The 12,806-nt window shown below is 37.5% G+C and overlaps 1 protein-coding gene across 1 annotated transcript in view; it reads left to right on the plus strand.

The window, feature by feature from the left end:
- Positions 1-12,806, plus strand: part of LOC125107624 (ankyrin repeat domain-containing protein 26-like) — a 129,189-nt gene that overhangs the window by 33,942 nt on the left and 82,441 nt on the right. The window contains exons 11-15 of the mRNA XM_047742906.1: positions 2,742-2,799; positions 2,912-3,108; positions 7,918-8,041; positions 8,351-8,409; positions 12,464-12,557. Coding sequence (XP_047598862.1) covers positions 2,742-2,799; positions 2,912-3,108; positions 7,918-8,041; positions 8,351-8,409; positions 12,464-12,557 — 532 coding nt within the window. The remainder of the gene's footprint in view (positions 1-2,741; positions 2,800-2,911; positions 3,109-7,917; positions 8,042-8,350; positions 8,410-12,463; positions 12,558-12,806) is intronic.

Genomic DNA, 12,806 nt, shown 5'->3' on the forward strand with positions numbered 1-12,806 from the left:
GGAATGCAAGTTGGTGCAGCCACTTTGGAAAACAGTGCTACCCTATGACCCTGCAATTGCACTACTGGGTATTTACCCCAAAGATACAGGTATAGTGAAAAGAAGGGCCATCTGTACCCCAACGTTCATGGTAGCAATGGCCACCACAGCCGACAAACTGGAAAGAACCAAGATGCCCTTAACAGATAAATGGATAAAGAAGATATGGCTCATATATACAATGGAGTATTATGCTTCCATCAGGAAGGATTAATACCCAACTTTTGTATCAACATGTACAGGACTGGAGGAGATTATGCTGAGTGAAGTAAATCAAGCAGAGAGAGTCAATTATCATATGGTTTCACTTACTTGTGGAGCACAAAGAATAACATGGAGGACATTGGGAGATGGAGAGGAGAAGTGGGTTGGGGGAAGTAGGAGGGGGAGACAAACCATGAGAGCTGTGGACTCTGAGAAACAAACTGAGGGTTTTGGAGGGGAGGTGGGTGGCGGGCGGTTGGTTGAGCCTGGTGGTGGGTATTAAGGAGGGCACCTTTCCCATGGAGCACTGGGTGTGGTGCATAAACAATGAATTTTGGAACACACACACACAAAATTAAATTTAAAAATTTTTTTGATAAAAATTCCTCAACTTTTTTTCTTTAACCCCATCTGTGTCCCATTAGATATATCCTTTCAATGTATACATTTCTCCTTAGAATTCTTATTACCAGTTCTTTCTTCATGTGAAAGCTGATGTATTAGAAACATTTCTTTTTCTATTTTTTCTCTTGAGAGATAATTACAGCTTTCAGGTAGTGATAGATGGCCACTAATTGAACAATTTACTTTATAGCAAAAAAATTAAATTCTTTACTACAGTATTTATAAATAAATAATTGTAGAGTGAGAAAAGTCAGTAGTATTTGGGATATACTATGAAAAAAAGCTTCTGTTTTGTATATATTTATAATATGTATATAATATATATTTACAATATGTAATTGAAAAAATTTAAGAGACTTCTGTTTATGGTATATCCATAATTACACTTACATATACTGAAAAATATGTTTTTTCTACATACCGTTTTTTTACTTATATTTTTCCTTGTCTTAAGCTCGTGCTTGATTAATTGGTCATGTCTTATATTTTTCCTTTTTTCTTACTCTCCCCCCAAAGCTTTTTTTTGTTTGTTTGTTTTTTCTAATGACTTATCCCTACCCTGAATTTTCCTTGCAGAAAACTTTAGTGTCTATTGTTTCAGTCCATCTCTTTCTGTCTCCATTGTCAACATATTTGGTTATGACTTTCTGTTTTGTGTGTGTGGTTTTTGTTCATGAATCATGCCCCACAAGGTATATGATGATTTTTTTTTTTCTCTTTTCTGGAAGGAACTGAATTTAAACAATCACTTGTTTAGGATTTTTAAAAAAATATTTATTTGATAGAGAGTGCACACACAGGGGAGCAGCAGGCAGAGGGAGAAGCAGGCTCCATGCTGACCAAGGAGCCCAATGTGGGACTCTATCCCAGAATCCTGAGCCAAAGGCAGACACTTAACCGACTGAAGCACCCAGGTGTCCCTGTCTTTAGCATTTTGGCAAACAAAAGCAACTTAAATTGTTTGCAATTCCAACTTACCTAAGATACTACTAAAAGCTAAATTTTAATATTTCCTCCTGTAAGAGATACTCATGCAAATATAAATCATGCAAATACATTTTAAAAATAATAAATAGTTAAGATTTCTTAATGTTAGTTTTTTTTCAATAATACTTTTAATTACCTAGGAACAAATTTTTATTTTAGGTTACTTTGGTAAAGAAAGTATTTAAAATTTTTTCAAATTTCAATTCCATTTATTTTACATATACTGTATTATTGGTTTCAGAAGTAGAATTCAGTGATTCATCAGTTGTGTACAACACCCACTGCTCATTAATTCAAGTACCCTCCTTAATGCCCATCACTCAGTTATTCCACTCCCCCATAATCCTCCCACTCCCAGCCCACCTCCCCTCCAGCAACCCTCAGGTTCTTTTCTATAGTTAAGAGTCTCGTAGGGTCTGCCTCCTTCTCTGTTTTCATCTTTTCCCCCCTCTCTTCCCGTATTTTCATCTGTTTTGTTTCTTAAATTCCACGTATGAGTGAAATCATGGTATTTGTCTTTCTCTGACTGACTTAATTTCGCTTATCATCATACCCTCTAGTTCCATTCATGTCATTGCAAATGGAAAGATTTCATTCATTTTGATGGCTGAGTAATATTTCATTTTGTGTGTGTGTGTGTGTGTGTGTGTGTGTGTGTGTGTGTGTGTGTCTATGGTGGGGGTCTTCTTTATCCATTTATCTGTCAATGGACATCTAGGTTCTTTCCATAGTTTGGCTATTGTGGACATTGCTGGTATAGACATTGGGGTGCACATACCCCTTCAGGATGCTACATTTGTATCCTTTGGATAAATACCTAGTAGTACAATTGCTGGGTTGTAGGATAGCTTTATTGTTAACTTTTTGAGGAAAAATTTGTAATAATCAGGGGTAAGGAAAATAACATTTTGGGATTAGCTATTAAATCTCTCATAATCCTCACCCCATGAGAAAACGAGGGCTAGTAAATGGCAGAACTGAGATTTGAATCTACATTTGAATGATTCCAAAACCCATGTTCTTTGTGTAATGGTGCTCATTTGATAATGGTGAATATTTACCAAATGTGTTATTGTAATCCTTAAAACCATTAATTTTTTTTCTAGAATACCACAAAACCAAACTTAAGAAAACTAATGAATGTTTCTCAGCATTTCGAGAACTGTAAGCTGTTTGAAGACTTGTGTTATTCACTGATTTTTGTCCGTTCTTGTGTTAGTCAGTAATTTGAAATTACAGATATTTTCATGTACTCTTTATTTTGTTTTTTACTAAGTGGAAGCAAAACTTGGCCTTGTATCACCGGGAGATAAAACTTTATTTGAGGATGATAATTCTGATAACAAGTGTGAACATGCGGTTGGCGTTCCTTCCAAACCATCCGTCGACGTCTGTGACTCTTCTCCTGCTTTGCCATCACCTGATTCTATTCTAAAACCTCCTTTCACATTGTTAGGCCTTGGTCTCACAAAGGTAAGTTGTTTCATTTTAAACTTTTTCCCTATTTTTTTTCATATATCATCCTCTTGATCCTTATAATGAAAAGAATCTTAGGAAGAAATGGAAGTCCTCAAGATCATGAGAGAAAACAGTGTCATAATGGTAGAGAGGTCATTGGATTGAGATTTATAAAGGTTGGTGGGAGTGAACGGTTCTCAGGTATGCCCTTATGGAAGGAAAGAATTAGAGAGCAACTGGAAAGAGCCGCTGTAGATGGATGTGAAGATGAGGGAGGAGGTGAAGGCAAAGAATTCATTTAAGAAGGGCGAGATGAATGTAAAGCTTGCAGAGTGGAGAGAGATTATTATAAAAACACAATAGCAGTGGGGCTACGGGAGAGCAGATACTCTACATTATAAAATATGGTAGAAATTATTTTAAGTGCAAATTAACAAAATGAAGTCAGGTAATTAAAAAATGCTCAGACTCTTCTGAATGACTTACAGCTTATTTTTATGAAGAAGTGGAAGAAAATTTTATCCTAACCTTTAAGTTGATAAAGTGTGATGTTGTATATTTCATTTAGCAAAACCTGTGTTTATAGATAATGCAAAGTGTAATCTGTTTTAGGCCTTAATCAGATTTATTATGAATTTTGAGTTTTGGCCATTATCTTTCTTTTTTTTTTTAAGATTTTATTTTATTTTTTTCTGTGTGTGTGAGAGAGAGAGAGTATAAGAGCAGGGGGAGGGGCAGAGGAGAAGCAGACTCCCTACTGAGCAGGGAGCCTGAAGCAGGACTCGATCCCAGAACCCTGGGATCATGACCTGAGTTGAAGGCAGATGCTTAACCAACTGAGCCAACCAGGTACTCTTTCTTGTAATTTCTAATTTATTTACCATGTGGCATAATCTTGGTAAATTTTAGTTCTTTTTGAGAATAAAGAGAGGAGATAAGTAAACACTTTATGTAGTCTTTTCAGTATTTAAAACTGAAATTTTGGGCGCCTGGGTGGCTCAGTGGGTTAAGCCTCTGCCTTCAGCTCAGGTCATGATCTCAGGGTATGGGATCGAGTCCCGCATCGGGCTCTCTGCTCAGCAGGGAGCCTGCTTCCCCCCCACTCTCTCTCTCTCTCTGCTGGCCTCTCTGCCTCCTTGTGATCTCTCTCCGTCAAATAAATAAATAAAATCTTTAAAAAAAAAACCTGAAATTTCTGACTATGTAAGTGAGGTTCTTAATCTTTATCCATTAAATGAAATAAATTTTAAGCTGCAACACTTTTAAAGAAAAAATATAAAATTTTGTTTTTTTTTTAAAGTGTTTATTTATTTATTTGACAGACAGAGATCACAAGTAGGCAGAGAGGCAGGTAGAGGGAGTTGGGGGACAGGCAGGCTCCCTGCTGAGCAGAGAGCCTGATGTGGGGCTCCATCCCAGGGCCCTGGGATCATGACCTGAGCTGAAGGCATAGGCTTTAACCCACTAAGCCACCCAGGTGCCCCTAACAGCTTGTTTCTTGATTCTGATTTGTTTTTAATTGTATCTGCATATTATAGATACATACATACACATCAAATGAATGACTTTACAGTTTTTTCCTAATATCAACTATTTGTCATTATAGAATCATAAGGAAGGAAAGGTTGCTAACAGAGTATACAGAATTATTTCTAGAAGATGACTTTTACTTTTTCAGATATCTCCAATAGTGGATACATTTTATATTATCAGGAAACTTTAATATTCATAGCTATTAGTTTTGGGGGGTTCTTTTTAGATTTAAACAATTTTAAGTAATCTCTCTACCCAACATGGGGCTTGAACTCACAACCCTGAGATCAAGAATCACACCCTCTTCCCACTGAACCAACCAGGAGCTCCCATAGTTGTTAAATTTAACATGTGAATTCTTTCATATCTGAAACTCAGAAATTCTGGTGATTTTATTTTTTTTTTGTTCCTTTCTTCTTTCCTCATGTGAATACTGGGTTCTGCTTGATAATGACACATGTATTTGGAGACTTTTAAACCTTCGACTTGGATGATCATGATTATTTTTTAATACTAGATTCTTTCTCTGGTCCTTAACTACTGGTGAAATACGCTGTTCACCGTGGAATAAGAAAACCATGTGAATTTTAAAATAGAGTTTTATATTTTTCTCATACATCATAGTAGTACTTAAAAATGCCTCAGAATTCTAAAATCCCATATTTCTCTTATATAATTTAAATCTTCTAAGATTAATTTTTAAAAATGAGTATTCTTATGATAATCTTGAATTGGTGTTTTGCAGCTAAATCTTTATTAATCTTAAAAATGGTATTGATTACAGAAATGAATCTTGCTTATATATTTTTTTTCTAAAGATTTATTTATTTCAGAGCAAGGGAGAGAGAGAGTTGGGGGGAGGAGGGACAGAGGGAGAGGAAGAGAGAGGGACAGAAGCAGACTCCCTGCTGAGCAGGAGCGAGATGTGGGACTCATTCTCACCAACTTGAGATCATCACCTGAGCCAAAATCAAGGGTCAGATGCTTAACCAACCGAGCCACCCAGGTGCCCGTTAACTTGCCTATTATTAAAACTATATTTTCTATCCTTGAAACTAATGTTGAAGTATGTAATTGAAATATTGAATCCCATGGTTTCTTTCCCCCCTGCTTTTATTTTTATTCTGAAAACTTCAAGAGTTCTGTGTAGGTTTACATTATTTAATTATATCAGATTAGTATATTTTAGTATATCTATATTTAGTATATATATTTATCTTTTTTTTAAAGATTTTTATGCTTTTATTTGACAGAGAGGCAGGAGGCAGAGAGGCAGGCAGAGAGAGGGGGGAAAGCAGGCTCCCCGCTGAGCAGAGAGCCCAATGAGGAGCTCGATCCCAGGACGCTGAGATTATGACCTGAGCTGAAGGCAGAGGCTCAACCCACAGAGCCACCCAGGCGCCCAATATTTATCTTTTTAACATCATGAGTAATGTCATTTTTCCTATTCCAAATGTATTTGTCTAGAACTTTCTTCGTAAGTCTTCTGGGTGCTTCGGGATGTCTGGGTGGCTCAGTCAGTTAAGCATCTATCTTTGGTTCAGGTCATGATCCCAGGGTGCTGGGATTGAGTCCTGCATTGGGCTTCTTGTTCCGTGGGGAGCCTGCTTCTCCCTCTGCCTGCCCCTCCCTCTACTTGTACTCTCTGTCTCTGACAAATAAATAAATAAAATCTTAAAAAAAAAAAAGTCTCCTGGGTGCTTCAAATTTGGTATGTCCCAGATTGAAGACATTGTTTCTGACCCTTTCTTCTTCCCTGACTTTTTGTAATCTGCTCTGTCATTTGTTTTCCCCATCCTAGTAGATAACACCACTGAAACACTGAAGTAGGAAAAATCCTGGACTTCAAACTTCCCTGAAATTACTACATCCAGGGGCACTTGGGTGGTTTGCTCAGTTAAGCATCCGGCTGTTGGTGTTGCTCAGGTCATGATCTCAGGGTCCTGGTATAAAGCCCCTGGTCGGGCCTCATACTGAGTAGGGAGTCTACTTGAGGATTCTCTCTCTTTCTCTCCCTCTGCCCCTCCACCCGCATGCATACCCTCTCCTTCTAAATATAAATAAATTAAATCTTTTTAGAAAAAAATCATCACATCTCTACCTCTGAAACCAATAATACATTATATGTTAATTAATTTAAATTAGAAAAAGGGGCACCTGGGTGGCTCAGTCAGTTAAGCGTCTGCCTTCAGCTCAGGTCAGGATCCCAGGGTTCTGGGTTTGAGTCCCTCATCGGGCTCCTTGCTCAGCGAGGAGTCTGCTTCTCTCTCTGCCTACCGCTCTTCTTGCTTGTGCTCTCTCTCTCTCTGACAAATAAATATAAAACCTTTAAAAAATATGAAAAAAAATCACCACATTCAGTCACTCTCTGCATTCATTATTTTGTACCTGCTTCCCATTTTTCATGTTACTATAATTCCCTCTCTCACCTATAATTTTGAAATCCTCTTCTGTCTTGGGTTCCTTTTTTTTTTTTTTTAAAGATTTTATTTCTTTATTTTACACTCAGATCAAAAGTAGGCAGAGAAGCAGACAGAGAGAGAGGAGGAAGCAGGCTCTCCGCTGAGCAGAGAGCCTGACTGGGGCTTGATCCCAGGACCCTGGGATCATGACCTGAGCCAAAGGCAGAGGCTTTAACCCACTGAGCCACCCAGATGCCCTTTGGGTTCCTTTATGTTCATCTCTACATTGCTGTCAGAGTGACCTTTCTAGAATATATTTGTGGTGATGTAACTCCTCTGCTTCTTTAGTGGATACCCATTACCTGAAGGAGAAAGTTCATATTCCAGCATGACACTTGCCTTTTTTGTTTCAGTCCTGATTTTCCAATTCTGTCTCTCTATCCCACTCCCAAAAATTGTGTTCCAGTTTCGCCACCTTCTGTAGCTATCGTCACTTACTGTGTTATTCCATATGTCATCCTTTTGCTCATTCTGCCTTTTCTAGAATGCCCTTCACACCATCTTTGTGTAATCTCTCTCTCAAGATACAGCCCTACCTTTGCAGCATTTCTTGAGCTTCCCATATACAACTGTTTTCCCCTTTGTGCCTTCACTGTGCTTTAGTCACTTCACCTGTAGAACTAGTAAATGATACTCTTCTGTTCTTGTTTTTGTCCATCTCTACCCCTACTAGTCTATATGGCAGTCTCTTTGATTTATATTTCCAGCTTCTCCCAGGATAGTGCCTATGACTTGACGGATCCATTTGTCTTTCTGAGTGAGTGAGTGAGCACGTTAATTGATGTGATGTTTTCTGAAGTCGGGTTTTTGTTTTGTGTTGTTTTTATAGGAAGGAGAGGAGTGGCCAGCAATTGGAACAAAGGACGATGGTATTACTGAAAGTGTTCCACAAGAGCAAACAGTTAATGACTGTTTGACTTCTGCTGACAGGGCAGATAAAAATGATAGACATGGTAAGTTAGTGAACATCCATGAATTTTTTTCTAGGCTTAAATGCTAGTATAAAAAATATCACAGTATGTAGATCCAGTTATGTTACCCATTTCTTTAAGATATTTTTCTTTTCCTTTTTGCTGTCTGTCTTTATAAGTATCCCGACTGCTACCAGCTTTTTCTTCCTAAAAATACTTCAACCCTCTGAAAATCTTTACTGCTTTTACTTTTATTTTATTGAAGTATTCATGAAGGGGGATAGGCTTGTATACATATTTAAAATTCATAATACATGTTCTCATTAATGTATCCGTGACTGTATTTTATAGTTACGCTGTCAGCATTAGGATTCGCAGAACAAACTGAAGAATCACCTTGGGATTCTGAGGTACCATTTTATTATTATTTTAAAATAAAAGCATGGAATGATGTTAAAATGTAAAAGGGATACTTAGACTTTACTCTCTCATCTCTGCATTTGCCCATAAAAACTATTTCCTTATACTTTTTACCTGCAATTGATAAAATATTTATGGGCTAAATATAATAATCCAGCGTAATACAGTTCTATTAATTTACAAACTTAACCTAATGAAAGCTGTGTAGTATTATTGCAGAAAACAGAGACTTAGATGTGATAAGGAATTAGCTTGTGTTTTGAAATTAAGCTATCTAAATAACCAAAGAATTACTCCAGGCCAGCTTATGGCAAGATATATGATTCTGTGGTCTATATGGATGTGCAAAACCCCTAATGCGATCTAGAAAGAGTTTGGATTTTTAGTTTTTTACAACTTGGAACTTGAAAAGATAATGCCTGGGACTTGAAAGTGTATCTATCTATCTATCTATCTATCTTTCTATATGTATGTATGTATGTATATGCATATGTATATGTATATGTATATTTTTTAAATCTTTAGTTTATGTATTTGAGAGAGAAAGTGAGTGAGTGGGAGGGAGAGGGAGAATCTGAAGCAGACTCCAGTCTGAGCACAGAGCTCAACTGAGCCATCGGGGGGGCCCTGAAACTATTTTATTTGGATTGTTAAGTAGATTTACAAGGAGCATTGGGATTATAATAAAAATTACAATAATATAATGGTATTAGTGGTATTATAGGTTTAGTGGTGTTTTGTTTATTTTTTATTTTTATTTATTTTTTTTTAAAGATTTTATTTATTTATTTGTCAGAGAGAGAGAGGGAGAGAGAGCGAGCACAGGCAGACAGAATGGCAGGCAGAGGCAGAGGGAGAAGCAGGCTCTCCGACGAGCAAGGAGCCTGATGTGGGACTCGATCCCAGGACGCCGGGATCATGACCTGAGCCGAAGGCAGCTGCTTAACCAACTGAGCCACCCAGGCGTCCCTGTTTATTTATTTTTTAAAAGATTTTATTTATTTATTTGAGAGAGAGAGAGAGAGAGAGAGAAAGGGAGCATGAGTGGGGGGAGGGGCAGAGGGCAAGGGAGAAGCAGGCTCCCCACTGTCATGTGGGGCTAGATCCCAGAAATGCCCAGGCATCCCTGGTCTAGTGGTGTTTTCAATAGGTAAAAACTATTTCGGATAGTTAAAATAGTATGCCTTGAGTATCTTTGTGGTAACCATACTTGTAGAAGCATAAGTGTAAAGTAATGATGACCTTTTCTAAGGTGATGGGCTATGGAAGGAGGTAAAAAGGGCCTGATCTCTTAGCACAGGTAGGTGCTACACAGCGCTGCAAGCACTGTGTTTGAAGTCAAAAGATACGGTGGCATCCAGGTTCTGTCACTTGGTAGCTGTAGGATCCCAGAAAAACTTGTTTAACCTCTTTGAATGTCCCAGATGTCATTCATAAAAATGGTTCTAATACCTACCTCTCAGGTATGTGTAATGAACAAACATGAAAACCCTTTGTAAACTGTTAAGGGCACTATAGAAATACCAGACAAAAATGATCAGAGCAGTATTTAGTGATTTACTAAATATCGAGGACACTTTTTTGAAGTGTGAAGATTTCTGAAGGGCAATAAAATAAATGGCAGTAGTGTCAAGAAAAGAAGGGGAAAGTTAGAATGGGCAAGTGGATTTCTAATTTGGACTGTGTTAAATTTCAGTGACATCGCATAGGTATACAGTTGACCCTTGAACAAGATGGGTTTGAATTGTTTGTCCACTTACACTCAGATTTTTTTTGATACAGTACAGTACTGTTAATGTATTTTCTCTTCCTTATGATTTTCTTAATAACCTTTAGTTTATATTATAGGAATACAGTATATAATATATAGGACATACAAAATGTGTTAATTGACTTTACGTTATTGGTAAGGTCAGCATTAGGTTATAATTTACTCTGACCTTCGGTGCTCAGTTTACAGAGTCAATGGTCAAATGAGGATTAAGAAATAGATTAGATCTAGAGATCTAATGATCTCTACTCTAGAGATCTAAGGTCTTCTATTTAAATATTTTGGTTTTTAATATATACTTTTGCTATTTTTAAGTCTAATTGCTTTTGAAGTAGGAAGTTCAATAGGAGATTAGTAAAGATTTTGGGGACTCTGAAGTTATATGTGGATTTTGGACTGCACGGCTATCAATGCCCTTAACCCTTGCATTGTGCAAGGGTCGATACCTAGTATAGTGACTTGGTACTTGAGACCTTCTCAGTGAGCTTGTTTTTGTTATTTTTTAGAGAAAAAGAGAGAGAGCGCATGTGAGAGAGGTGGGGAGGGGCAGAAGGAGAGGGACAGAAAGATTCCCAAGTAGGCTTCATGCTCAGCATGGAGCCCAACATGGGGCTTAACCTCCCAACTCTGAGATCATGAACTGAACTGAAATCAACAGTCAGTTGCTTACCTGACTGAGCCATATAGGTGCCCCCTCAGTGAGATTATTTTAAGTGTTTTGACCTTAAATACATTTGTTATTGAATACCAGCTATGTACTAGGCTGTACAAGTTGAGGGGTTAGGCTGTAGTGGTTGAAGCAGAAAAATGAGGAAACAACAACCCACTGTAAGTCACTGTTAGTGGTTCATATAAAGAAAATGGAAATGTTAAGTTAGGGAATAGTGGGGGAGTTTGCAGTTAGGATGGGGATGAGAATGCGAGTGGAATGTTGTTGGTCAGAAACTATCTCTCTGAGTGTGGCAAGAGCTGCCAAGTGAAGGATGAGAAGGACCAGTTGTGTGAAGGTCTTGGAGACCTTCTAGACATTCTAGACAGACAGAACCGTGGATCACACCTGTTCATCATTTCACTCTAATGTCTTGGAATGACCAGGAAGCAGGAAGATCCACCCCATTGTCATAACCATTGGTATTATTGTTGTTTGTAGAAAAGAAAATGGGTATACTAAAATAAGTGCCTGGTACCTTTTAGATAATTAATAAATAAATGTTCTTATTATTCCCTTATGAAAGCTTATTATACTTTTTGGAGAGTTTCATACCTATACCTAAAACTTTTTGCTATTATTTAAACATAATTTCAAGAAAAGTTTTTCTTCATACTTTGCCATTGCATTTAACCATTATCCTGTCAATAAAGTTTCCAAGCCTTTGTTTATCCAAATGAAGCAGCTGTTACCACACTGTACTCTTTTTTTTTTTTTAAGATTTTATTTATTTATTTGACAGAGAGAAATCACAAGTAAGCAGAGAGGCAGACAGAGAGAGAGGAGGAAGCAGGCTCCCTGCTGAGCAGAAAGCCCGATGTGGGGCTCGAACCCAGGACCTGGGATCATGACCTGAGCCGAAGGCAGCGGCTTAACCCACTGAGCCACCCAGGCGCCCCCACACTGTACTCTTTATACTCAGCATGATCTACTCCAAGATTTCCTATGTCAAGTGTCCTATTTTAACATGGAAAAAGGTTCTGCTGTTAGGAACAGTTTAAATTTGTAGCAAATACACTTACTAAAGAATTTATTTAAATACATATTTTTAATATCCTTTTATTTTGGTGGGGAATGCAAAGGAGAGTTAGGTGTTTTGTTAGTTCCTGTTGAAATGTACATATAAGTCAGTGTTCTGTCCAAGAAAATATTTACTCTGGCATTTGATGTTCAGTTTACAGTCAGTGGCCAAATGAAGATTAAATATTACATTTAGGGGCTGCCTGGGTGGCTCAGTGGGTTAAGCCTCTGCCTTCAGCTCAGGTCATGATCTCAGGGTCCTGGGATCGAGTCCCACATCAAGCTCCCTGCTAGGCAGGGAGCCTGCTTCCTCCTCTCTCTCTCTCTACTTCTGATCTCTCTCTGTCAAATAAATACAATCTTTAAAAAAAACATTACATTTAATTTAGAAAGCATATATGAGGTTTTTAAATGTTTCGGTTTTCAGTACATGCTTTTCTTATTTGTGAGTCTGATTACTATTAAAGTAGGAAATTCAGATATTTTCTTAGAAAAGGATTAGGAAATCTTTATGCAACTCATTTTTTGTTGTTCATTTTAACAGAATGATTCTGAGTGTCTTCCAGAGACATACATTGATCATTTATCTGGAAATGCAGATCAGAAAGGGGCAAGTACATTAAATGAACAAGTAGAAGGTAAGAATTGTATTTTATTAAAAAGTCATTTGATAAAATATTGATGTAAAATGGGAACACTGATATATTTAAATATCCAAAGAAAATCACCTATTGAATAAAGAGGAGAAAGATTGAAAAGGAGATAAGTTGAAGTTTTATCAGGTGTCAGTGTCAGTAACAGATGAAATTGAGGGTGCCACAAAGGAGCTTAATTAGTGGTTCCATTTCAAGATACTCTTAAGACCAAAGGAACGTCAGGAAATAAGT

This window comes from Lutra lutra, chromosome 8, assembly GCF_902655055.1.
Source record: "Lutra lutra chromosome 8, mLutLut1.2, whole genome shotgun sequence".
Taxonomy (NCBI): Eukaryota; Metazoa; Chordata; class Mammalia; order Carnivora; family Mustelidae; genus Lutra; species Lutra lutra.